Below are 23,438 nucleotides of genomic sequence, written 5' to 3'. Positions count from 1 at the left end.
CTGGCCACTGCTGGGGCAGTCTCCAGCCACCGCGCTCCGCTTCCAGCAGCAGCAGGAGTTTAGGTGTGAGAGGGGGCTCAGGACTGGGGATTGGGGCACGGGAGAGGGTGAGGGCTATGGGCGACGCTTACCTTGGGTGGGGGCTTCCCAGAAGCGGCAACATCCATCCTTGGCAGAGGTGCAGCCAGGGGGCTCTGCGCGCTGCCTCTGCCTGCAGGTATCACCCATGAACCTCCCATTGGCTGCGGTTCCCAGCCAATGGGAGCTGCAGAGCCAGTGCTCAGGGCAGAGGCAGCGTGCAGAGCTGCCTGGCCACGTCTCTGCCTAGGAGCAGAGGGAGGGGATGTCGCTGCTTCCAGGGAGGCACGGAGCCAGGTAGGGAGCCTACCAGCCCCTCCAACATCCCCCCCCCAGCACAAGTGGGGGTCCTGGGCTGCGCCCCCCGTACCCGTGGGGATCCCAGGCTGCCCCCCCCCCGCACTTGCGGGGGTCCCGGGCTGCACCCCTGAGTACCCATGGGGTCCCCTCCCCGGGTTCCCCTCCCTCCCAAGATTTAGTCAGAGGGATATAGTACAAGTCATGGACAGGTCACGGGCCGTGAATTTTTGTTTACTGCCCGTGACCGGTCCATGACCTTTACTAAAAATACCCCTGACTAAAACGTAACCTTAACTATTATCTGAACTACAAACCTCAAGTTGTCTGTTCAGCTTTAACGCTGCTGGAGGTAGAAATACTGCTCAGCATTACAGGCTGATAGCCTCCACTGGCCATGAATACTTAGTGCAAGTTTAACAAAGCACTTAAGCGTGTGCTTAGTCTGCATTGAAGTCAATGAGCCTTAATGCTTTACTGAATCAGGAACTTAATCCAGAGACAAAGGTTCCGAGGAAGTCATGCTTAGTTGCCTGCAAACCTCCTGAATCTGGTTTTGTGATCTAAATGTCTCATGCTGCAGAAATATTTGTACAAGCAGCATACAGAATATGAGATGTTGATTCTTTGCTTTCACTACAAAGCCTTTCGCATTATTAAAAGATATGTACTTTTATTTGCAGATGATCCTACCAGCTCTACAGTGCACATACTTTGCTCTCTTATGGCAGCTAGCTTCAGTTGTGGAGAGGTCATCTTCCAAGGTTGGCCAGTGCAAATAATTCTGAAACCAAGTGGTGCACTTTAAAGGTTCACATTCACTTGTTGTCCTTTGATGCCTGGGAGAGACAAGCTTTCCCAAAATGATGCTGTGAACATTTTGTTGGAGATACCAAATTCGGATTAGGCATTTATCTCTCCTGAGTTTTAATACTGGAAAAGTGGAGACTTTTTAAAATCTCTGTAAGGGCATAATTAAATTAAACAAGTGCTCATCTGTGTTCAGTGAAAAGTTCTGTGCTTCTGAATTCTGGCATATGGTGGAGACAAGGATTGCTTGCTAAACATAAACCAGTGAAAATACAATATTCAATGAAAACCCTTAGAATTCAGTCTTTACATATATATTTGTGTTTAGTGCACTATGGCATGCAGGAAGAAAGCCCGGGGAAAGTGTTAGGCAATCTGACCATCACTTTTCTGTTATTATTATTATTTATGAATCGATATTACACAGCACCAAAAGCATGCTAAGCACTTCATGGGGTGTTTTAGTTTTAAATTACAAGAATGAGAACTCTCCTACATTTTGATTCACATGCAAATAAAAACAACAGTGTAGTTTTTCTATCTAGAGATTTCTGGTTGCACTGAGTAGTGCTGCTTTCTTCAATCTGTCCTCTTCCTCTTTTGTAGAAGATACTGACATGGAACTGGCATCTTTTGTTTTTTGATGTATCAGAAGTGATAGAAGGGTGCTAACCATTTAGGGACTGATTCAAAAGATATACATGTCTTGGTGCTCTACTCCTGTCCTTGGCTAGGTGTCCATGCCCATCATTTCTCTAATCTTTGTTTTTTCCTTCATAAATTTTTAGGAGACTCTCTTGGCATTGAACAGAGAGTTGAGATTTTTCTGCCAGATTTGTGCATGCTACCTCAGCCATAAAGATAAAGATTTAAGTGAAAAGGTCAGTGGCTCTGTAGGGGCTTGTTTGTTTAATGGTGTGTTTTGCTCACTCCTCCTTTAACTCCTTTTCTTCATTTATTTTTCTTTCTAAAAGTCTTATTTTAAAATAAGTGGTGTCCTTGTTAATGAGAACACTGAACTACCACGGCGGGCTGTGCAAGCACTGGAATGCATCTGCATGGAGCCAGTTGCAGGACTGGGGGCTAAGTCTCAGTTGCAGTGTTAATTAAAACTGAACTGAAAATGTAAATAGGAAGATTTTTTTTCTCCTCAACAATAACTTGTGCTAAATGCTACCAATGGTAAAATCCTTGAGCTGATGTAGCCAGCTCTTCATTAATAAAATATATTGTAAGGGTTTGCAAAATATACTTAAGTTTTACATATAAAATAATGGTAAGACTACTAAAATGCACAATGTAATATAACTTTTGTCCTCCCCCGCCAACTTTCCCAGCCTCTGGGCTACAATGTGGGTCTCTGGCACTGAGGAGGGAAGAAACAAATGATGTCTAGAGGTTTGAGCACAGGACTGGATGCTAGGAACTCCTGAGTTCTAATTGCAGTTCTGCCATTGACTCCCTCAGTTTTTCCATCTGTAAAGTGGAGATAACAAAATTTACCTTGAAAAGGTGTTGTTGGGATGGGTTAATATTTGTCAGGTGATTTGAAGACTAAATGTATTAACCTAATTATATAAACTGAGGTCACAGCGTGGTGTGTGCTGTGGTGTCACCCTGGATTGGGAATTGGCAATCTGTGAGACTCAAGGAACCTTAAATGGGTGGTGGCAGAGGAAACAAAAGGTTGCTCTTTATGTTGTTGATGTGCTATGAATGCTCTTTCTAACTTGGGTAGTTGGCAGGGCACTTTCAGCACATATTATTGAAGTAAATTGAATTTTCATATTTGCATTTGCAGTTCTCCTTTTAACAATCACTACACTCACTGTTGTTATGAGTGTATTTACTGCTCTCATTTGTTTATAAATGCCTGAAAAAATGGGTTTAATTGCTGAGAATGTAACTTTGGTCTTGTAGGAATAATAGTTGATAATGGAGATGAAAAAATATCATTGTTCTGACAGCTTTTCCCCAAATTTCTAAATCCTTGTTTGGCATGTGTGTATGTTACAGGCCTTCATGATACTCTGTGATTTACTGATGATTGTGAGTCACCAATCTTCATGTGAAGATGAAGCTGTAGGAGTCCTTCAGTATCTTCCCAGCACATCCCTTCAGTCAAAAATGCTCTTGTTTATCCAGGATCATGTTTTCACAGAGGAGAAAGAAGAAATCAAAGGTCAGCCACTGTCCTTAGCAAGGAAGTAAACTAACATTTTCTGATGTCATTCATCTGCAGCATTTGACATAGCCAGGCTGAGGGGCTGCTAATTTTTTTGATTTCTTTACAAACAGAGCTGTAGCATATGAATACAAACAAAATGGATCACTTAGTATACACAGATTTATGTCTGCTGTGACTTTACCAGAGGAGCTATTGCTAATTGATTTTTATATGGAAGGGGCTGAGGTACATAGTACATTGATAGGTAGCACTGTAAAATCCTGAGATATATTTTAATGGCTTAGAATTATTCTGTTAACCACGTTCCTGGAGGGATTTTAGGTGAGGAACTGTGGATCAGTTGATGTATAATAGTTCCATGCCATCAAACTAGGGTTTGATTTTGCAGAAACTCACTCACTCACTCATGCCCGTCACCCCAGTCGGGGTATGGGCCGCCAACCACAGATCTCCAGAGTCCTTTATCCTGGGCCATTTGCTCTAGCTGGTTCCAGGTATAGCCCATTTTTTTGCTATCAGCCTGAAGGTCGCGTCGCCAGGTGTTTCTTGGACGGCCTCTTTTCCGCTTGCCTTGGGGGTTCCACCGCAATGCCTGTCTAGTGATGTTGGTTGGCTGCTTGCGTAGTGTGTGTCCTATCCAACCCCACCTTCTCCTTCTAATTTCTTCCTCTGCTGGAAGTTGATGGGTCCTCTCCAAGAGGTAGATGTTGCTGATGGTGTCTGGCCAGCGGATCTGGAGAATCCTTCTAAGGCAACTATTTATGAAGGTCTGGATCCTCCTGGTGGTTGTTTTAATTATCCTCCAGGTTTCAGCTCCATACAATAAGACTGATTTCACGTTGGAATTGAACAGTCTAATCTTTGTTGCCAAAGACAGCTCTCTAGAGCTCCAGATGTTCTTGAGCTGTAAGAAAGCTGCTCTTGCCTTACCAATCCTTGCTTTGATGTCTGCGTCCGTGCCACCCTGTTGGTCGATGATACTGCCTAGGTAGGTGAAGGACTGCACTTCTTCCAGAGGGATTCCATTCAGTGTGACTGGGTCATTACTGATGGAGTTAATCTTGAGGATCTTGGTCTTGTCCTTGTGGATGTTGAGGCCAACCTGTGATGACATGGCTGCCACTACGTTGGTCTTCTCTTGCATCTGCTGTTTGCGATGCGAAAGGAGTGCAAGGTCATCGGCAAAATCCAGGTCATCAAGCTGGGTCCACAACGTCCACTGGATTCCGTTCCTACGCTCATAAGTGGATGTCTTCATAATCCAATCAATGACAAGGAGAAAGAGAAATGGTGACAACAAGCATCCTTGTCTGACTCCAGTTCGCACCTGGAAGCTGTTTGTAAGCTGCCCTCCATGGATCACTCTACAGTGTATGCCATCATATAAGTTCTTAATCAGGTTGACCACCTTTGCTGGGATGCCATAGTGCCGAAGGAGCTTCCAGAGAGTCTCTCGATCCACGCTATCGAATGCTTTTTCATAGTCAACAAAGTTGATGTACAATGAGGAGTTCCACTCCATAGACTGCTCGACTATGATGCGAAGCGTTGCTATCTGGTCCGTGCATGATCTATTTTGCCGGAAACCTGCTTGCTCATCTCGTAGCTGTGGGTCGACGGCATCCTTCATTCTCTCTAAGAGAACTCGGTTGAAGACCTTCCCTGGCACCGACAGAAGTGTGATTCCTCTGTAGTTGGCACAATTGCTAAGGTCTCCTTTCTTGGGGATTTTAATAAGATATCCCTCTTTCCAGTCTGCTGGAATCACTTCTTCTTCCCATATCTTCTCAAAGAGGAGGTACAGCATTTCCACTGAAACATCCAGATCTACTTTCAGGGCCTCTGCTGGAATATCGTCAGGTCCAGCCGCCTTCCTATTCTTCATCATAGTGATGGCTTTTCTGATCTCATCTCTGGTAGGTCTATCACAATTGATTGGAAGGTCTTCGTTGGCTGGGTCAATGTCTGGTGGATTTAATGGTGCTGGTCTATTCAGGAGTTCCTCAAAGTGCTCCGCCCATCTATTCATCTGTTGTTCTATTTCTGTTATAGACTTTCCCTGCTTGTCTTTGACGGGACGCTCTGGTTTGCTGAACTTTCCAGACAGTCGCTTGGTGATGTCATACAGCTGTTTCATATTACCATTGTATGCTGCCTGCTCCGCTTCTGCTGCCAGTCCATCCACATAATCTCTCTTATCCTTCCTAATATTCCTCTTCACTACTTTATGGGCTTCAGCATACTCTTTTTGCGCTTTAGCCTTTGCTGCTCTAGTCCTGCTGTTATTAACTACTGCCTTCTTCTTCTTTCTATCTTCTATCTTAGTCAAGGTCTCTGCTGTGATCCACTCTTTCTGCTGATATTTCTTAATTCCAAGCACTTCCTGGCATGCTGACCTAAGTGTCTCTCTCACTTTCTGCCATCTGTTGGATACACTGTCTTCCTCTTCCTCAGACCGATCCTGTAGTACTGAAAACTTATTCTTCAGCGTCAGTCCAAAATCTTCCTTGATCTTATGATCCTTCAAAAGGCTAACGTTGAACTTCACTCTTCTATCTGACGCATCTATCCAGTTCTTCTTCAGCTTCAGCTTCAATCTGGCCACCACTAAGTGATGGTCGGACGCTACGTCTGCTCCTCTTCTAACTCTAACGTCCTGCAAAGATCTTCTGAACTTCTTGCTAATACAGACATGATCGATCTGGTTTTCTATCATGCCTGCTGGCGATACCCAGGTACTCTTGTGGATCCGCTTGTGAGGAAAGATGCTACCTCCTATGACCAAGTTGTTAAGTGCACACAGATCCACAAATCTCTCTCCATTCTCACTCATCTCTCCCAGAGCGTGGGTCCCCATGACTTGTTCATATCCTGTGTTGTCAGGTCCAATTTTGGCATTAAAATCTCCCATAAGGATGGTAATGTCTTTGTCTGGGAGAATCTCTAATATTTTCTGAAGTCTATTGTAAAAATAGTCTTTGTCCCCCTCTTCACTGTCATTGGTTGGAGCATAGCACTGTACAACATTCATCTTAATCCTCTTCATTTTAGTTCTGAAGGATGCTGTGATGATCCTGGAACCATGTGCCTCCCAACCAATCAGTGCCCTCTGTGCCTGCTTGGACAACATGAAGTCTACTCCCTGTGTGTGGGGTGCGTCACTCTCTTCATGTCCAGAATACAGCAACAGCTCTCCTGTCAACAGTCGTCTTTGTCCAGCTTGCGTCCATCTTGTCTCGCTAATGCCTAGTAGGGTCAAGTTGTTGCTCCTCATCTCTGCTGCGACCTGTGCCATCTTTCTTGACTCGTACATGGTCCTCACGTTCCATGTACCAATGGTAATCCTCCTGGTTGCAAGAAGGGTAATCAGCTTAGTGGCTTCCTCACGACTTTCACCACCCAGCGTCATGCGTCTTCGAGTCGAAGACCCTTCTTTTTCCAGGCTAAAAGTCTCTGTTATCTCTATTGTTGGCGTTTCTATAGCAGGTTGATTTTTTACGGGGTGGAGTTGCTAGCCCCACGCCCAACCCTCCTCCTTTATCCTGACTTGGGACAGGCAGATGGCCCCAAAGGACCTCTCTGGTGGAGTTATTTTTTTTTTTTTGCAGAAAGTATTATGGTATTTGCTGCTCTTATATCATTTTCAAACAGATTTAGAATAGTAATGCAAAAATTAGGTTTTGTCGTGAATGATTTTGAAAAGATGCTGCTAATTCTTTATGGCACCAAGGATGCGGTGATACAACCTTGACAAATTGGAGAATTGGTTAGAAATCAACAAGATGAAATTCACTTAGGAAGGAAAAATCAAGTGCACAACTACGAAATGGGTTATAAATGGCTAGGTTGTAGTACTGCTGAAAAGGATCTGAGGGTTATAGTGGATCAGGCATTGGGGCCTGCAACAGAGCCAGTCTCTGGGCACCCTAATGAATGCAGCGGGCCTGTCGTAGGCTGCCTTATTGGCTACACCACTTGATCAGTTGGAAGGGTCAGCAGACGAGCTCTTAAGCAACAGTTCAGTGGCTGCTCAAACCATTTGCCCACAACGGCGATAGCTCCTGCTCCCATCTTGATTTCAGTCCTGCTCCCACCTTGTTCCCAGCCTTATTCCAGTCCTGCTTTTGCCTGGGACCCTGCCTTGGATCCAGCCTTGCTTCACTCCAGGTAACCTGGTTCTAACCCCTCTCATCCGAATTCTTACTGTGGTGTCTGACCTCTGGTCCTAGGCACCAAGAACTGTTCTAACCATTAGGCCAGACTCCTGGTTGGACCACTAGGCACGCCCACCCACGCCCTGGTCACTGATGTAGTGGATCACAAATTGAGTAAGAATTGTGAAAAAGGCTAATATCATTCCGAGGTATATTAACAGGAGTTTTGTACCTAAGACATAGGAGGTAACTGTCCCACTCTGCTTGGCACTGGTGAGGCCTCAGCTGGAGTGCTGCGTCTAGCTTTGGGCACCACACTTTAAGAAACATGTGGACAAACTGGAGAGAGTCCAGAGGAGAGCAACAAAAATGATGAAAGGTTTAGACAGCCTGACCTCTGAGGAAAGGTTGAAAAAATGGGGTATGTTTAGTCTTAAGAAAAGAAGACTGAGTGGGGACCTGATAACAGACTTCAGATATGTCAAGGGCTGTTAAAAAGAGGACTGTGATCAGTTGTTCTCCATGAAGGTAGGACAAGAAGTAATTGGCTTAATCTGCAGCAAGGTAGATTTAGGTTAGATAATAGGAAAATCTTCCTAACTATAAGGGTAGTTAAGGTCTGGAATAGGCTTCTAAGGGAGGTTGTGGAACCCCCTTATTGGAGGTTTTTAGGAACAGGTTAGACAAACACCTCTCAGGGATGGTCTAGGTTTACTTGGTCTGCCTCAGTGCAGAGGGCTGGACTAGCTGACCTTTTGAGGTTCCTTCCAGGACTACAGTTCTATGATACTCATCCAGCAACTTGCTCTGAAGAACTGAACATGAGGAGAAACATATTTTCAATTCCTCAGTCCTCCCAACAAAGGGTCCCAACTTCCCCCTCCAAACTCACTGTCTTACTGTTGCCCCTACAATAAACTCAACAAACTCCTTCGTCCAGGAGCGATTCCTTGGCCTGTGTTATCTGGCAGCTGCCCGATGTCAGTTCTAACCCTGACAGTCATTTACTCCTGGTCAGCCTACCTGCCTCTCATTGGTTCCTAGGCCAGAGGCTGGGTTTGAGAGGCAGAAACAGGTCATATGGGATTCCTAGGCCAGAGATCCCGGAAGCTTTCTGGCAGCGAGGAGGGAGAATTCACTCCAGGCAAGAGTCTAACCCTCCCAGGCTTTCCTTCTGCAGGTAACTCTCTCCAAGCACCTCCAGCAACCAGGCTGGCAAAAAACGTAAAAGCAATTGGTTCCCAAATTTATTATTATTTGCACTGAAGTAATCGTGGGGCCCCCAGTTATGGACCAGGATCCCATTGTGCTAGGCACTATACACACAAAGAACAAAATGACCTGCCCCAGAGAGTGTACACGCTAAGTAAATGTCAAATGTCAGTGTTGATAACCACTTGAAAACTTGCAACTGAATTCTTCTCTCACGGGCTGTGCGTACTGGTTTGTTTCCGTGGAGTTACTCATGCATTGAGTGCTGGGCGCTGGCATTGATTTGTTTTAAGGAAAAGATGTTGATATGGTTCGCTGGTCTTTTTCTGTCATATGTGTTTGGTTTTTGTTCTGTGTTTTGGTCCTGTCCTACAGCTATAGCCAGGATCTTACAAGGAGATTCTGGCGGGTAGAAATGTGAAATCCTTACAAAGATCAGAATAGAAAGGATATGCAAATAAGTAGCTTGCGCTGTCATCAGCTGTGATCTTTGAAATGGTAATAAACCTATATCCTTTGGAAAGGATAGTGTCTGTTATTTAGAGAGTTGACTGAACAGCTGAGTTTGGGTTATTCGGGTTAAAGTTGGCCTTAAAAATAAAATACATTGAGTAAAACGTTAGAACAAAGCCTTAGCATCATACTTATTTCCCTAGATTTGACAGAAGAGGAGGAGAGGGAAAAGGAGAGCTACAAATTGAATGATTTGCACAGGAGGCGGAGTCTTCTTGCAGTCTATTGCAAGCTAATTGTGTTTACCGTGGTGGAGATGTCTGCGGCTGCTGAGATTTATAAGCACTATATGAAGGTAACACTTGGCTTTGAAAATGGATTTACGCCATTATAGTGACTCTAGTGCTTGTGGAAGGTGCTGGATTAGCAGCCTTGGAGGCCAGAGTCATCTCTTTATGCACAAAATAGTTGCAGAAATGAACAGTAGCAGTGCAGGATTCTCTCCACTGCTCTGCTAATGTACCTCAGAGTAGAAATGAATGATTACTAAGAGACAGGGTAATTTAGTTCCCCATTCGTTAACTCTTTGGCTTCTGTACCTTTGGTCACTAGGATCACTCTAAACTTGAGTGAAATGAGTGGTTTCAGCTGGTGACGACACTTGGTCTCTACGTGGCCAGGGCTGGGTGTGAATCAGTGGTTAGGTGTGAAAAGCTCCATATTCTGTTTCCAACTAACAGATTCAGTACTCCTGTCAGAATAATACTTAACTATTTTTCATTCATAGATCTCACAGTACTTTACAAAGGAGCATAAATAAAATTATCCTTGTGAAAGCATGTACAAAAAGTTCCTTTTAGCAAGATATCTAGGATCTGGAATATTTTCTGAATTGTTCAGTTTTTCTTAGCAGTCTCTGTTTTTCCAGGGTATCAGGTGTGTACCCCCAGGTATTGTATATTCATAAAGCTGTAGTAAGGTAGTGATGTTTCTGTTACGTATTTTTTGCACTAATAGACCTACAATGATTTTGGAGATATAATTAAAGAAACCCTGAGCAGGACGAGGCATAACAACAAAATCCAGAGTGCCAGGACGTTGATTCTCTGCCTGCAGCAGGTAAGAGTGATGCAGAAGGAAAGGGACTCTAATGAAAGCCAGGCCCACACTATAATTTTCTATGTACCTTGTCATAGTTATTCAAACTAATTTAAATAGGTAGTGAAAAAGTCACTTTCTTGAGTGCATGTAAGTGCTTTTCATTGTCAAAGCACCTTATGAGCCCTTTGGCCGAAGAGTAAAAACGTAATTATTTTTTTTGCCAAATACCTGATCTTTTAGGATTGTTTTATATTCATGGAATACGGCACATGTCTTGTGTTGCAAGACACAGATTAAGGGCTACATGGTGCTGAACAGCCTCAACTCCCACTGAAATTGGGGGTGGCTGGCATTTCTCCAGAGGTGGTCAGTGCCTTCTGGGATCAGGCCCCAATTGTTTCCATGCTTGACTAGAGAATTTAAATTAGATGTTTATTGAAGAAGTTGGACACACATGATGATGCCCCCTGCTCCTCTAGTTACACCAACTCTGCTATAGCAGCATTGAGCCCAATAATCTGTTTTAGAAACTGCTCTAGCCTGGTTTCCTCATAGGCATCTGTTCTCCCAGCATCCATATCATACTCTTAAGTTGCAGAACAGACTCCTCCTAGAGTGACTGATACATGAGCTCTGCTGACTTCACACACTTCGCCCAGAGCTTAGATCCATGACCCAACCCCTGAAATATGAGATAAAGTGAGGGTGAGCTGCATTTGGCCACATATATTCTGCCCACATAGTCAGAAAGCCTGTTACATATCACATAGACAACTGGCCCAGGTTGGTCTTTGGTTGACCTTCAAAATTTGCAGGTCGACGGGAACAAACTACTTACATGTTCTATTAGAAAAAAAATTAGTAATAAGGTCTGCGTCTCTCTGTTGGCTCAGTCCTGCCCTCAACTACGTGGGCAAGCATTGCTGCCTCTCTTTCAAAACTAGCCGTTGTGTATCCATGCTCTGATTTTCTCTAACCCTCAGGGTGAGATTAAGCCCTCTGACCAGATCCACTGATCTCAGTGGGAGTTGAAGGCACTCATCACTTTGCAGTATTAGAGGCCTATGGGTGTAGGGAGGGCATCCTACCTGCTAAACAGAATGACATCCTTTGCAGATATTTCCCCATGCAGTGCTCAAACCTCTATGATTTGGTCCAAGTGAGTGTGACTCTTCAGCAAATGAATTTGTTTTGCACTTGTCCATTTCGTTTGCAAGGCTTCTCTCTACACGAGGTAAGTATTGTATGGCTGATGTGTTCTTCTTGTGCTTTTGTTGCCTGGAAGTTTACATGTTGGTGTTTGTGGTTTTGCAGCTGTTTCAGAAACATACAGAAACCCATGGTAGTACCAACAGCATGGATTCTTCTTTCACGAACATTAAAGAACTTGCTCGTCGCTTTTCACTGACATTTGGCTGGGATCAGGTGAAATCCAGAGAATCAGTAGCCATGATACACAAGTATGTTCCACATAACCATATATTGTCCATGGTATTGCCTTTGTTTTTCTTCTCTGTTAAATTACCTTGTCCCTTTTATTTTTTCCCCTCTAATAGAGAAGGGATTGAATTTGCCTTTCAAGGAGCTGCTGGAGTGGAAGGGAAATGCCTGCCTCCAAATTTAAACTTTCTGTTAATCATCAGTGAATTCTCCAATAAGCTACTAAAGCCTGACAAAAGATTAGTGTAAGTTACCTTCATTGCTTATTGCCAGACAAGCGAACTTAGATGATGCGTGTCATATGCATCACTTACACACACTTGTGCATAGATAGTTTTCGTACAGTGTATCTTTGTATAATGGATCGCTTGATCTGCATTGTTGGAAGAATTGCTCAAGCACTTCTCTGTCTGGTCGACTTTGGAAATCTGTTTGGTTTCCCATCAGAAGTGTGGATGATTGGACACTTTTTCAGTTTTGATTTCTTCTCTGTTTCAGTCTATGCTAGCAGTTTTTTGGGATCATGCATCTACATACCCAATCTAGTTTTTAGCCATAATTACAACCGAATAAAAAAAAGAGAGGCCCCAGGGGAAAATGGTGTTAACATTATGTATGAGGGAAGGAGGTACATTCGCTGGCAGGGGCAAATAAAACATTTTTTTAAGGGTGGTTTCAAGTGTTATTTCAGTTCTGTACTCAAGCAAAGCAGAAGAGGTTGAGATCGAGCTAATACTGTGACAATGGAATGGAAGGAGCCAAAACCACAATCCATATGATTGGGGCAGACTAGCTTCTCTGAGGATTCTGGTTCAAAATGTGTCGCATGGAGCTCTTCACTTCAGGAACAATGTTTCGGTGTGTCTTTGTAGAGTCCCTGACAGCGTGGGATTGTGGTTCTGATTGGCTCCTCTGGGTGCTATTGTAATGTAAATATTAAAAAATAATAATATAACACCGGGCCATTTGTTCTTGTGGCTCTGGCTATTTTGTATCCTAGTACAGAGGAACATGATTGTATCCGTTAGGCTTGGTATACACTATCAACTTATGTCTGTATAACTACGTCATTCAGGGGTGTGGAAAATCCAGTCAGAACACCCCTGAGCAACAGTTGTACTGATCTAACCCCGGTGTAAACAGTGCTATGTTGACAGGAGACGTCTCTCCTTTCGGGGAGGTGGAGTACCTACACGGATGGGAGAAACTCTCCCTTCCACATAGGTAATCTCTTCACTAAATTCTACAACAGCGCTGCTGCAGCGTTTTAAGTGTAGTCAAACCCGTAGACCCTGCTTCCTCAGTCTCTGCTCTTCTCTATCTCTGGTACCGCAGGAGCTCCTTCCTCCTTTCTATCCCTTGGTTCCTTCTGTTCCATTCCTTCTCTTTTCTTCCTTAGTCAGTGGAACTCCAACTTTGACTTCTGCAGCTGCAGTTTTTTATGTATCTGACTTGTAAAATCAGTAAAAATAAAAGAAACCCCTCTTGCACTTTCAAAGAAGCAAGTATCGTGCAAGACTTGGATGCTTATGATTAAATATGAATAAACGATGGTGAATTTCTGGGCAATTTACAATAGTGCCAATAGATAAAGTTTCATGACAGAGAAGAAACCAGGCAGAAAGTAGGAGAAAAAGCATGCTGCCTGCATCCTGCCATGCCATGTGTAACTTGCTCACTATTGGATTCTTAAGCTTACTGATTATAGCATCAGCCTGTGTTCAATTAGAACTGATCTTTCATGGAGAGCTTGAAATGACTCGTGTATGCCAAGGATTAAGAGTGGTAAAATGTTTAACCTCATGCCACTCTTAATCTGTGACAAACAAAATGTATTCAGGATTCAGTTACACATAGAATGCATAAGAAATAAAAATGTAATGTGCAGTGTGCAGATTCCCTTTTTCGTATTGTGACCTCTGATTGTTTGCTTTTGATCAGTCGATAATTAGTAGTAATTACCCTTTCTATTTTTGCCAGCTAGAATCTCTTGTGTGTACCACTAGATTGTACCTTCCACAAACTTCTGTTTAACTCCGCCATCACAATGTGGACTTGGTATAAGCAATCGTTCTCTTCCACGTGGTGATCTTTTCCCCCCCGGTGGATTCCTGTTAATCATTTACCAATTTGTTTTAGGAAAATATTTCATCAGCAGGATGGGCAGGCTGGTAAATTTTCATGATGATTTTCCAAGGCTGTGTCTAATTTTTTCCAGTGGGTAAATTCCAAGAAAGCAGGAATATCTCTACTACTGGTTTGCTCATCTTTTGACCACTCTTGTGAGGAACCAAGCAAGCAACATTCCTAGAATTTATCTTCCGCTGTCTTTGACTTGCCCACCTACGTTGGAAATAAATGAAAAACAATAAAGTTTGTAAGGAGGGGGAAATTGCAATTTTATCTACAAGTCTACATTCAAGCCATGTTTGTAAAGTAACAGCTTCTATTTTGGGAGGCTCAAAATGCCTTGCAAGGTCTGGAGATTATATTTCCTTTTAGAAATATTTAGGTTTAGTTGCACCATAAATTACAGGATGGAATGTTTTAAGTCAACATGAACTTTTGAAAATAAACATCTGGTTATTTTCATTTTTATTATTAATCAGGCACAGGGCTGGTGTACAGACCTGCATAACATTTGTGAATGCACCTATAACACATGATACAGAGAATAAGGACATTTGTTAGAAAGGGAGTATAGCCAACATGTTCTAAGTATATGGAGTTTAGTGGTAAAATACTTTACTTGTCAGTTGGTGTTTGCCACAAAATATACCTAGAAACAATTTATTGCATAAAAAACAGTGCTAAGGGCTTGATCCCTGAAAATAGGAGTGTTTCCATTGACATCAGTGGGAGTTGAATTAGACCCTAAAATATTAGTTACAATACACACTTGTTTGAAACCAACATATTGCATAATCAGTAGTCACCATTGCCTCCAGGATGCATGACTCTAATCATCTGAGTTGTCCTCCCAGGTCTGTCTTTTTCTTGTTTTGATAAAAGCTCTGATATTTTCCAGGCTGTTTTCCAGGCTGCCTTCCGAATCAGAGTAGTAATAACAATATAAAATTATAATTATGAAAATAATTATTATATAATTACTTGTATTAAAATTTATAAAATGTTCACGGTGTGTGTGTTCTAATGTGAGATCTGGTTTAGCAGGGCTGGCTGGATTGGAAGTGATGAGCTGTAGCTTGAAGGGATTGAGCCCCTCCCCTCCACCCCCGTTCCTAATTCTGCGTTCTGATGCAACATTTTGTCTTGCTGTTAAATCAAAGGGAATGCCTCTCAGTTGGGTTTCCCTCCGCTCTGCCATTGAAGAGGCAGGACTAGACCTTTCAGTTGCTGGGGAGGGGTTATCTTGCAAGAGAACAACCCAGTAAATTGCTTCCTGGCAGCAGCAACAAGCCGTTACTTTCCCTGTGCTAGAGTGTAGGAAATTGTACTAAAAGATGGATGTGGCTCTGTAATTATTGGGAATCAAACGTTGTTTGTAATGTTCTGAGCAATCTTTCAGCTTCGGAAGCACACGCACCGATTTGTTTTCCTGGAAGGGGGAGCCAGGCCCTCCCTCTTTCTGTTGCTTGATGGATCTGGTTCTGCCTCCCCAATTGCTGAGCAGAGGGGAAAAAAACCAAGCGTAGGAAGGGCTAGCCTAGATAACTACAGAAGAGACTTTGATTTTTCTTATACTTCTCATTTTTCCCCAGGTACAGTTACCTGCAGAGGTATATAACAGAGCCAGCATCTTGCAGAGGAGATGAATGGCACCCATTAGTGTGGTACAGGAACTCTTTGCTGGCCAATGAAGAGGAGGAGAATTCTGTTATCAGCAGTTTAAGAGAATGGTCACCCACAAGCAGATCTAAGACATCTTCTTTTAAAAGGAAACTGTCGAATGGTATGAAAGTTCCACCAGCTTGTTAAATCTGATTGGTTGTTTCCTCAGTAAAAATGGATTTCTTAACAGATCGCATTAATATACTGCAGTGCATGGGCTGTTGTAGACTTGCCATTCTAAACCCTATATTTTTTCCCTTCAGAGTTGTTGTTTTCATCATTCACTAGAGAGAGGCTTGGTCCTGTGATCTGAGTATGGGAGTCAGAAACTCTCGAGTTCTGTTCTAGTCCTTGCTGTCATTCACGCCTTCTGTAGCCTTGAGCCAGTCACTTAACCTCCCTGCTTCAGTTTCTCCATGTCTAAATAGGGATAATATTACTTGACTCCACACAGTGGTATTGGGAGGATTAGATACATTTTATGAAGCCCTCTGATAATGAAAACAGTTATTTATAGAACTGCTAAAGATAGATTCTTAGTGTTGCCATTTTGGGATGTATTCTGTTAGGAGAAACAAAGGGAATCCTCTCCAGAGCATCCTTTAATTCCTCCTTTCTGGCTCACAGCCATTCTCAGGGCTGTGCTTTGCACACCTTCCTTCATCTGAGGAGTTGATGGGACTCCCTTCGGAGCCCAGTATCTATGGGGACATGGGGTGTTGCAGCAGCACGTCACAATGGTGGTCTGCCTTTCCAGAGGGGCTACGTGCACAGTCTGTGCAGCACTGACAATGCCCTCTGGTCTGGGGAGGAAGAGTCAGAGCCCAGAAATCTAAGCTGGAGATCTCATGCACGCTGTGCAAAATCAGCCACTGGCCCGGCCGTCATTTTTGTTTTTTTGTATAGATTTTAGCTGGGTCATTCAACACAGTGGAATTTTAAAATGAATGCTTTGCTCAGTGTGTCCCCATGAATTTAGCTTCCACAATGACTGCACCCATTGTAACGAATGCTGCTTTTTCCTCTCTGTCAAGTGTTTGAAGTATTCTTCTCTCAATGTCTCGGAGAGCGAGGATGAAGAATAGTGCTATTGATTGTCTGTTACAGGGTCCCTGCCTGAAACCAGCCACACTGAGACAACAAACAAGACTCCAGACTTCCTGTGCACTCCAGAACTCACTGCTGCAGCAAGGAAAAGCAAAAAGAAGTTAAAGTCTCAAGATACAAGTCTCCAAGAATGTCTGCCATTCTTTGGTCCAGTGGGACTGAGCAGAAGACATAGGTAAGGGAAAAATGGTTTACAAGCCCCTGCGAGAGCTGGGATTTTTCAAATATGCAGACTGCAAAACTGTGTGCAATTGCTGCAGTGTCTTGGGGCTGGTCTACACTGCGGGGGGTGAGGGGGGATCGATCTAAGATACGCAACTTCAGCTACAAGACTAGTGTAGCTGAAGTCGACGTATCTTAGATCGACTTACCTTGCATCCTCACAGCACGGGATTGATGGCCGCGGCTCCCCCGTCGACTCCGCTTCCGCCTCTCGCCCTGGTGGAGTTCCGGAGTCGACGGGGAGCGCGTTCAGGGATCGGTTTATCGCGTCTAGATGAGACGCGATAAATCGATCCCCGATAGATCGATTACTACCCGCCAATCCGGCAGGTAGTGAAGATGTACCCTTACAGTCCCCGCCTTGGGGAACTCCTTGTGTTCTCAGTGCTGCCACAGAGCAGTTGCCTGGGGCCATACGCTCCTCCTGATTCTATCTTTCAACTTCTGTGTTCTCCTCTTGGACTTAGAGGAAGTGAATAACCCTCCCCCCTACCCACCCAGACTTCCCTCGTCCTATAGGCAGCTGAAGAAGGAAGAGGAGGCTTCCTGCCTGACTTCTATAGTTCCCAGTCCCCTTAAAAGGGCTGCAGAGGGAAGAATGGGGCTTTCCAGTCCCCTCATCTCAGATTTGAATCACTCCCTAACCTTTTGTGGGGAGCAAAGGGGGCTTCCCAGGTACCAGTTACTACCCAGCCCTGTGTTTGGGAATGAGGAAGGGTTGTTTCTCTATCCCACCCACCCCCAGCTCCTCTTTACTCCTAAGAGAGGAATTGGAGAAGGAGACACCATCTGCTGCTGTGTTACTGGTGAATTCCTTCCTGCAGCGCCTGAGGCCAAGTGTGTGGGAGCTCCACACAGAACATGTCATAATGGAGGAAGTGCCCAACACCTTCAACAGAATAGGGCCTCTGGCTAGACTCCATGTGCCATCCAGTGCACCAAGGAAACACACAGACAAACAAAGCAATATTTTCTCTGTAATATCTCGGGTACAGAAATCTGAGATGTCACTTGTCAGGTTAAAAGGGAAAAAACAAACTCCAGACAGAAATGCAATTTTCAGGGTGACAGTGCCCACTTTCCTTAAATGGATTTACTGGACACACTCATAGGTGGTTTTTTTTTTTTTTTTTTTTTTTTTTTACACTTTTTGGTTGTTTGATGCAAAGTTGCATGAATCAAAATTCATTTTTATCAGAATATAATGAAGCTCTTCCTCCACTTTGGGCCAAAGACTTTATGCAAGAATCCTAAAAGCAACTCGTATCATGTGCATGCAGTCTTTAAAATCTGCCCTCCCTTTTAGCACCGCAAGCAAAAGGCATCCTAAGTAGAACCTCCGTCAAAGGGAAGTGTGTTTCCAGGCCAGGAACTAAACTACTTGGCTTTTCATTCCAGCGAAGATGTGATCAAGGCAGAAGACTTCTCAGCAGATGGTGGAGCAGAAGACGGAGCAGAAGATGTAGGCGAAGATGTGGATGTTGTTGGCGCAGACCAGGTAATGGTTATTTAGGGGCTGCTGTGTGGAGAGGGAGAAAAGTGATAGTACATAACCCAACAAGCCTGTCTGTTAAACTCATGTCTTCGCTCTATTGTGTACCCTGCTCCCCTTTACAGCTGCTAGAAGGGGGAGGAAGAAAGACTTTGCATTTTCCCCCCAACCCTAGCTTGACATGGGTCCTTCCTTCTCTTGCTTGTCCTTGGAGCCTCTCCTAGTAGCATCTAGGCCCTTTTATGTACATTAACAGCTGTCAAAGATCTTTCAAGAGAAGGGACCATTTCCCCCCTACATACTTGGAAGGCACTTGCTTATGAGCAGATGGCTCTTCCTGGTCTACAAAAGGGACACATTTTACCCTTTAGGGTAGCAGAGTAATGTCCAACCAAGCCCCCTAAATATAAACATTGCCTTTCAGAAAATCCCATTTAATCCTATTTCTTTATCAAGATGAATTGAGACTATCAAGTTTCCCATGCTGCAGCTGCTAACCTTACTAACCCCTTGAAGCAGGTGAGCAAACTACCTTCTCTGCCTTGCTTTAAGGCAGTGGTCCCCAAACTTTTGAGAGTTGTGCCCCCTCCAACCCCTGTTACCCTTGTCTGTGCCCCCCCTGCCCTCCAGGGCCGGGAGCGGGGCCGCAGCTCTGAGTGGGGGGATGTGGACAGGGGTAAGGAGGTCAGAAGGCGCTCCCTTCCCCCCCCCCCCCCGTGGGGGCTGGCCCGGGCCTGCTGGGCCCCCTTGAACGTTCCTCTGCACCCCCCAGGGGGGTGTGCCCCACAGTTTGGCGACTTCTGCTTTAAGGGTTAGTGAGGTCTGTAGGTTAGAAAGTGTGCATTTCCTTTAGGTTGTTCTCATTATAACCCTCTTTTTAGACACTATATTGGACAGCATTTTTGGAGGTGGTGCAGGCAGAATTGATTTATAAATGCCTTTTTTCCCCTTGTGGTTCTTTCCAGCCTTCCCAGATATGTTCATTATGGGACTTTTTTGACTTTCAGGTATGTGATGGGGTGTATCAACCCTGTACATGGCCAACAGGTGCTGACCAATCACTGGAGACCGCACACCCTCACTCCTGTTACACAGGCTCCAGGTGGAGGGGACAGATAAAAGGAGGCCGCACAGGTCAGTCGGGGCTGCTGGAAGAGAAGGAAGGACGTGTGCTGCTGGCTGCTGCAGAGAAACTGTTGACTCACCAGGCTCTTGGGACCATGGACTCAGACTAGGCTGCGGATGACTAGCTGGCCATGGAGCCTGACAGGGACGCTGAGCCACTGCCAGCTAAGGAGATGCCTGAGATGGTCTTTATGGTAGAAAGTGACCCAGGGAATGTGTTAGGAGCCGTGGCTTGAACCCTTAATATGGAGTTTACCAGCTTTCCAGGGCCCTGGGTTGGAACCCAGTGGAGTAATTTGGGCCTGGGTTTCCCTAGCCCTGCACTTACCAGTAAGAGTGGCTACTAGGGACTCCTGATTTAGACTAATTGTTCACTCTGTCCTGTCCAGAGGGTCAGAGCCTCTGACGGTCCTTAACAGTCGAGTCCTGTTAAGAGGGCCAAGAAGGGGAGGACTCGATGATAAAACTCCATGGCCAGTATGGATCCCAAAATTGGTGCTGGAAAACCAGCCGCAGCAGTCAACCCAACAACAACAGGCCCAGCTGCTGCAGCAAATGACCAAGCAACAACAATAGATGGCCCAGCACCAAGAACAACAGCAGCAGATCAAGGAGTTAGCAGCACAGCACCAAGTCCAACAGAAGCGCCTGGTTCAGCATATGGTGGTGCTCCTACAACTGTCTGGGCTGCCCAGTGCCACCGCGTCAGGCTGAGGGACAGAGAACACTTGTCAGGGTTACCGGTGAGACTTGCCAACATTGGGCTTGGGGATGACCCAGAGGCCTTCTTGGTCATGTTTGAGTGAGTCACCACCATGATTTGCTGGCCTCCTGAGCACTGGGCTACCCTAGTGGCCCCATTCTTGACCGAGACCGCACAGACCGCCTACCAGAACCCTAGACCCTACCGATGCAGTTGATTAAGCCAAAGTGAAGGCAGTCATCTTGGACCACACCGGGGTTAACCCCAAGACGGTCCATCAGCGATTTCGAAGGGAGAGAGACCCTCCCCAGAGCTTGACCTCAGGCAGTGGCTCAGCAATTCAGGGACTACTGCTGGCAGTGGTTGGATCCTGAGAAGCTGATGGGAACGTGAGTGTCAGAGGCTGTCATCTTGGAACAGTTTACGCAGATCCTTCCTCCTGTGGGGAAGGAGTGTATAGATCGACCTCATCTAACGACTCTTACGGAGGCAGTATCTCTGATGGAAGATTACTTAGCCAAAGAGGGTGCTGGACTACAGGCACCTAAACCTGGGAGTTGTAGGAGGGACCCGTGCAAGAGACAGTACAAATCCAAAGAAGGATTAGATCTGGGCTGCGTATAGTAGCCCTAAACCCTGGAGCTGCCCGGAACCCCAGCATGAGACCCTGGGAGGGGGAAACTCCACCCGGCAGGCTTGGACCATCATGACACAACCCTGCAATGGAGCCAACAAAGAACAGATGTTCTGAGTGTGACTAGGAGGGTCACTTCAGACGCAATTGCTCCTTTATGGATTGTAACGATGGCCAAGCACAGGCCCGCAGACCCGGAGAGAGCCTGCCCGAACTTTTGATTATTGTGCTGGTCAATGGTACCCCAGTAACAAATCTGGTCAACTCAGGGTACAGCCAGACACTCAGGTCAACCTAGGGAAGTCACTGGACTGGACAGAGGCCCCTATATATCTCCAGTGCATCCATGGGGATGTATGGCCATACCTGCCACTAAGGTGAAGCCGGAGGTTGACGGTCACAAGGAAACGTGCCGGGTCGGTCTGGCCATGACAGTAGCATAAACCGTGATCCTGGGATGGGACTGGCAGTGGGTTGGGAAGGTCATGAATGACTGGGGAGACCAAATGCCAGCGGAAACAAATCAGAGACCACATTTGAGGGGGCTCTTAGGCCAAAAGGAGACTGGAGGGAGAGCCCCCTGACCAATTGGAAGGCCCTGGATCATACTCTGTCGAGACGGTGGTGCCAGAGGAAGTCAGGCTAATTGTTGAAGGAGATTTTATAAGGGAGCAGAGAGAAGACCCCATGTTGAGTCGTGCATGGGAACAAGTGACCAACCCCAAGGAGGAGGGGGTGCCAACCAATGGTTACCCCAGGGGCTCTGTTTCGAGGTCCACAATGACCATTTATACTGGATAATCTGAGATCCACAAACCCAGTAGTTACTCCAACAGCTGCTGCTATCTGAGAGGTTCCGACGAGGTCTGCTGCAGCTAGCCCACTCGTTGCCCTGGGCCAGCCACCTGGGACGAGAGAAGACTTTACACTGAATGGCCCTTAGATTCTTTTGACCTGGCATTCACAAGGAGGTGAGTGATTTTTTCCTCGTGTCTAGAATGCCAATGTGCTGGCCCTAAATGAATCCCCAAGGGCACCCCTAATCTGGCTCCCAGTGGTGGGAGTACCTTTTGAGAGAATCAGTATCGGCCTGATGGGACCTCTGGAGAAAAGTGGGTCAGGGTTCCACCACATATTGGTAGTGGTAGACTTCATGACTCTTTACCCCAAAGCCATGCTGCTGCAGTCAACTATCACACCATAGCAATGGAACTTCTGAAAATATTTGCCTCGGTCGTGGTATTGAGGGAGATACTAACATACCGGGGAATCAACTTTTCATTGCAATAAATGGAGGATTTGTGCAGGCTATTTAACATTTGGTCCCTGAAGATCTCCGTCTACCACCCACAAAACTGATGGTTTAGTAGAATGGTAACGAGACTTTGAAATCCGTTCTCCATAAGTTCATCGATGATGACCTGCGACACCGGGACAAACTGCTACTTGCGTTGTAGTTCGTGGAAGGTGCCCCAAGTATCCACAGGATTTTCTCCATTTGAACTGCTATATGGGAGGCAACTCAGAGGTATCCTGGACCTCCTCCGAGAGATCTGGGAGGAGGAGTCTCGGATCAGAGGGTCGGTCCTGTATATATTACAGAAGGCTCGGAGCATTGGCTCACAAAAACTTGATAAAAGCCCAGCAGTCCGAGGAGCAACGATAGAACTGGGGGACCCAGCTCTGGACCTCAGAACCTGGTGACTGAGTGCTATTGTTGCTCTCCTCCTCCAAGTCCAAGCTGTGGGCCAAGTGGCAGGGAACATTTGAGGTGACCCAAAGAGTCGGGCCGGTAGACTATGAAGTTCTCTTACCCAGGTGATGACAAAGCACTCGAGTCTACCATGTCAACCTCTTAATGGCTTGAAAGGCCCAAGAGGGCTTATTGATCGTCTCCCCCACCCCTCCAAACAAGAATTGGGGCCAATACTATTGAGCCCCCCCCCCGAGTTAACAACAATATCCATCATAGAATATCAAGGTTGGAAGGGACCTCAGGAGGTCATCTGGTCCAACCCCCTAAAATAAAGATATCCTATCTCCTAGAACTGGAAGAGTCATTGAGTCCAGCCCCCTGCTTTCACTAGCAGGACCAAGTACTGATTTTGCCCTAAGTGGCCCCCTCAAGAATTGAACTCACAACCCTGGGTTTAGCAGGCCAATGCTCAAACCACTGAGCTATCCCTCCCCTCTGATGGGATCATGGATGAGCACCGACCAGAGACTGACAGGGACGCTGAGCTGCTGCCAGCTGAGGAGATGCCTAAGATAGCCTTTATGGTAGGAAGTGACCCAGGGAATGTGTTAGGAGCTGAGGCTTGAACCCTTAATAGGGAGTTCACTGGCTTCATAGGGCCTTTGGTTGGAACCTGGTAGAGTAGGGTGGGCCCAGGTTCCCCTATCCCCACCCCCCCACAGTTGCCACTAGGCATTGCTACTAGGGACTCCTGATTTAGACTGATTGTTCACTCTGTCCTGCTTAGAGGGTCAGAGCCCCAACTGTTATTGTTTGCCCTGGCCAGGAGCCCCAGGGGCTACAGACTGAGTGTTTGCTTTACCCACCCCAGGGACTATGGCCTGTTTGTTTTCTCTGCCCCTGGATCATGATTGTTGACTCAATGAGAAATCCC

General features: G+C 45.5%; 1 protein-coding gene across 3 annotated transcripts in view; it reads left to right on the top strand.

Moving 5' to 3' along the window:
• The window catches only part of LOC117870534 (cohesin subunit SA-2-like), a 90,650-nt gene extending 67,777 nt beyond the window's left edge, over positions 1-22,873 (top strand). The window contains exons 24-34 of one of the 3 annotated variants that reach the window (XM_034757729.1): positions 1,059-1,139; positions 1,974-2,066; positions 3,202-3,367; positions 9,396-9,547; positions 10,210-10,311; positions 11,608-11,753; positions 11,850-11,978; positions 15,456-15,646; positions 16,633-16,807; positions 18,253-18,352; positions 19,354-22,873. In XM_034757729.1, coding sequence (XP_034613620.1) covers positions 1,059-1,139; positions 1,974-2,066; positions 3,202-3,367; positions 9,396-9,547; positions 10,210-10,311; positions 11,608-11,753; positions 11,850-11,978; positions 15,456-15,646; positions 16,633-16,807; positions 18,253-18,352; positions 19,354-19,581 — 1,563 coding nt within the window. In that variant the 3' untranslated portion in view covers positions 19,582-22,873. The other 2 variants (XM_034757734.1, XM_034757735.1) reach the window with 2 other exon arrangements.
• Positions 22,874-23,438: the final 565 nt, after the last annotated feature.

Source organism: Trachemys scripta, chromosome 1 (genome assembly GCF_013100865.1).
Source record: "Trachemys scripta elegans isolate TJP31775 chromosome 1, CAS_Tse_1.0, whole genome shotgun sequence".
Classification (NCBI taxonomy): domain Eukaryota; kingdom Metazoa; phylum Chordata; order Testudines; family Emydidae; genus Trachemys; species Trachemys scripta.
This window is presented reverse-complemented; position numbering and strand designations above follow the sequence as displayed.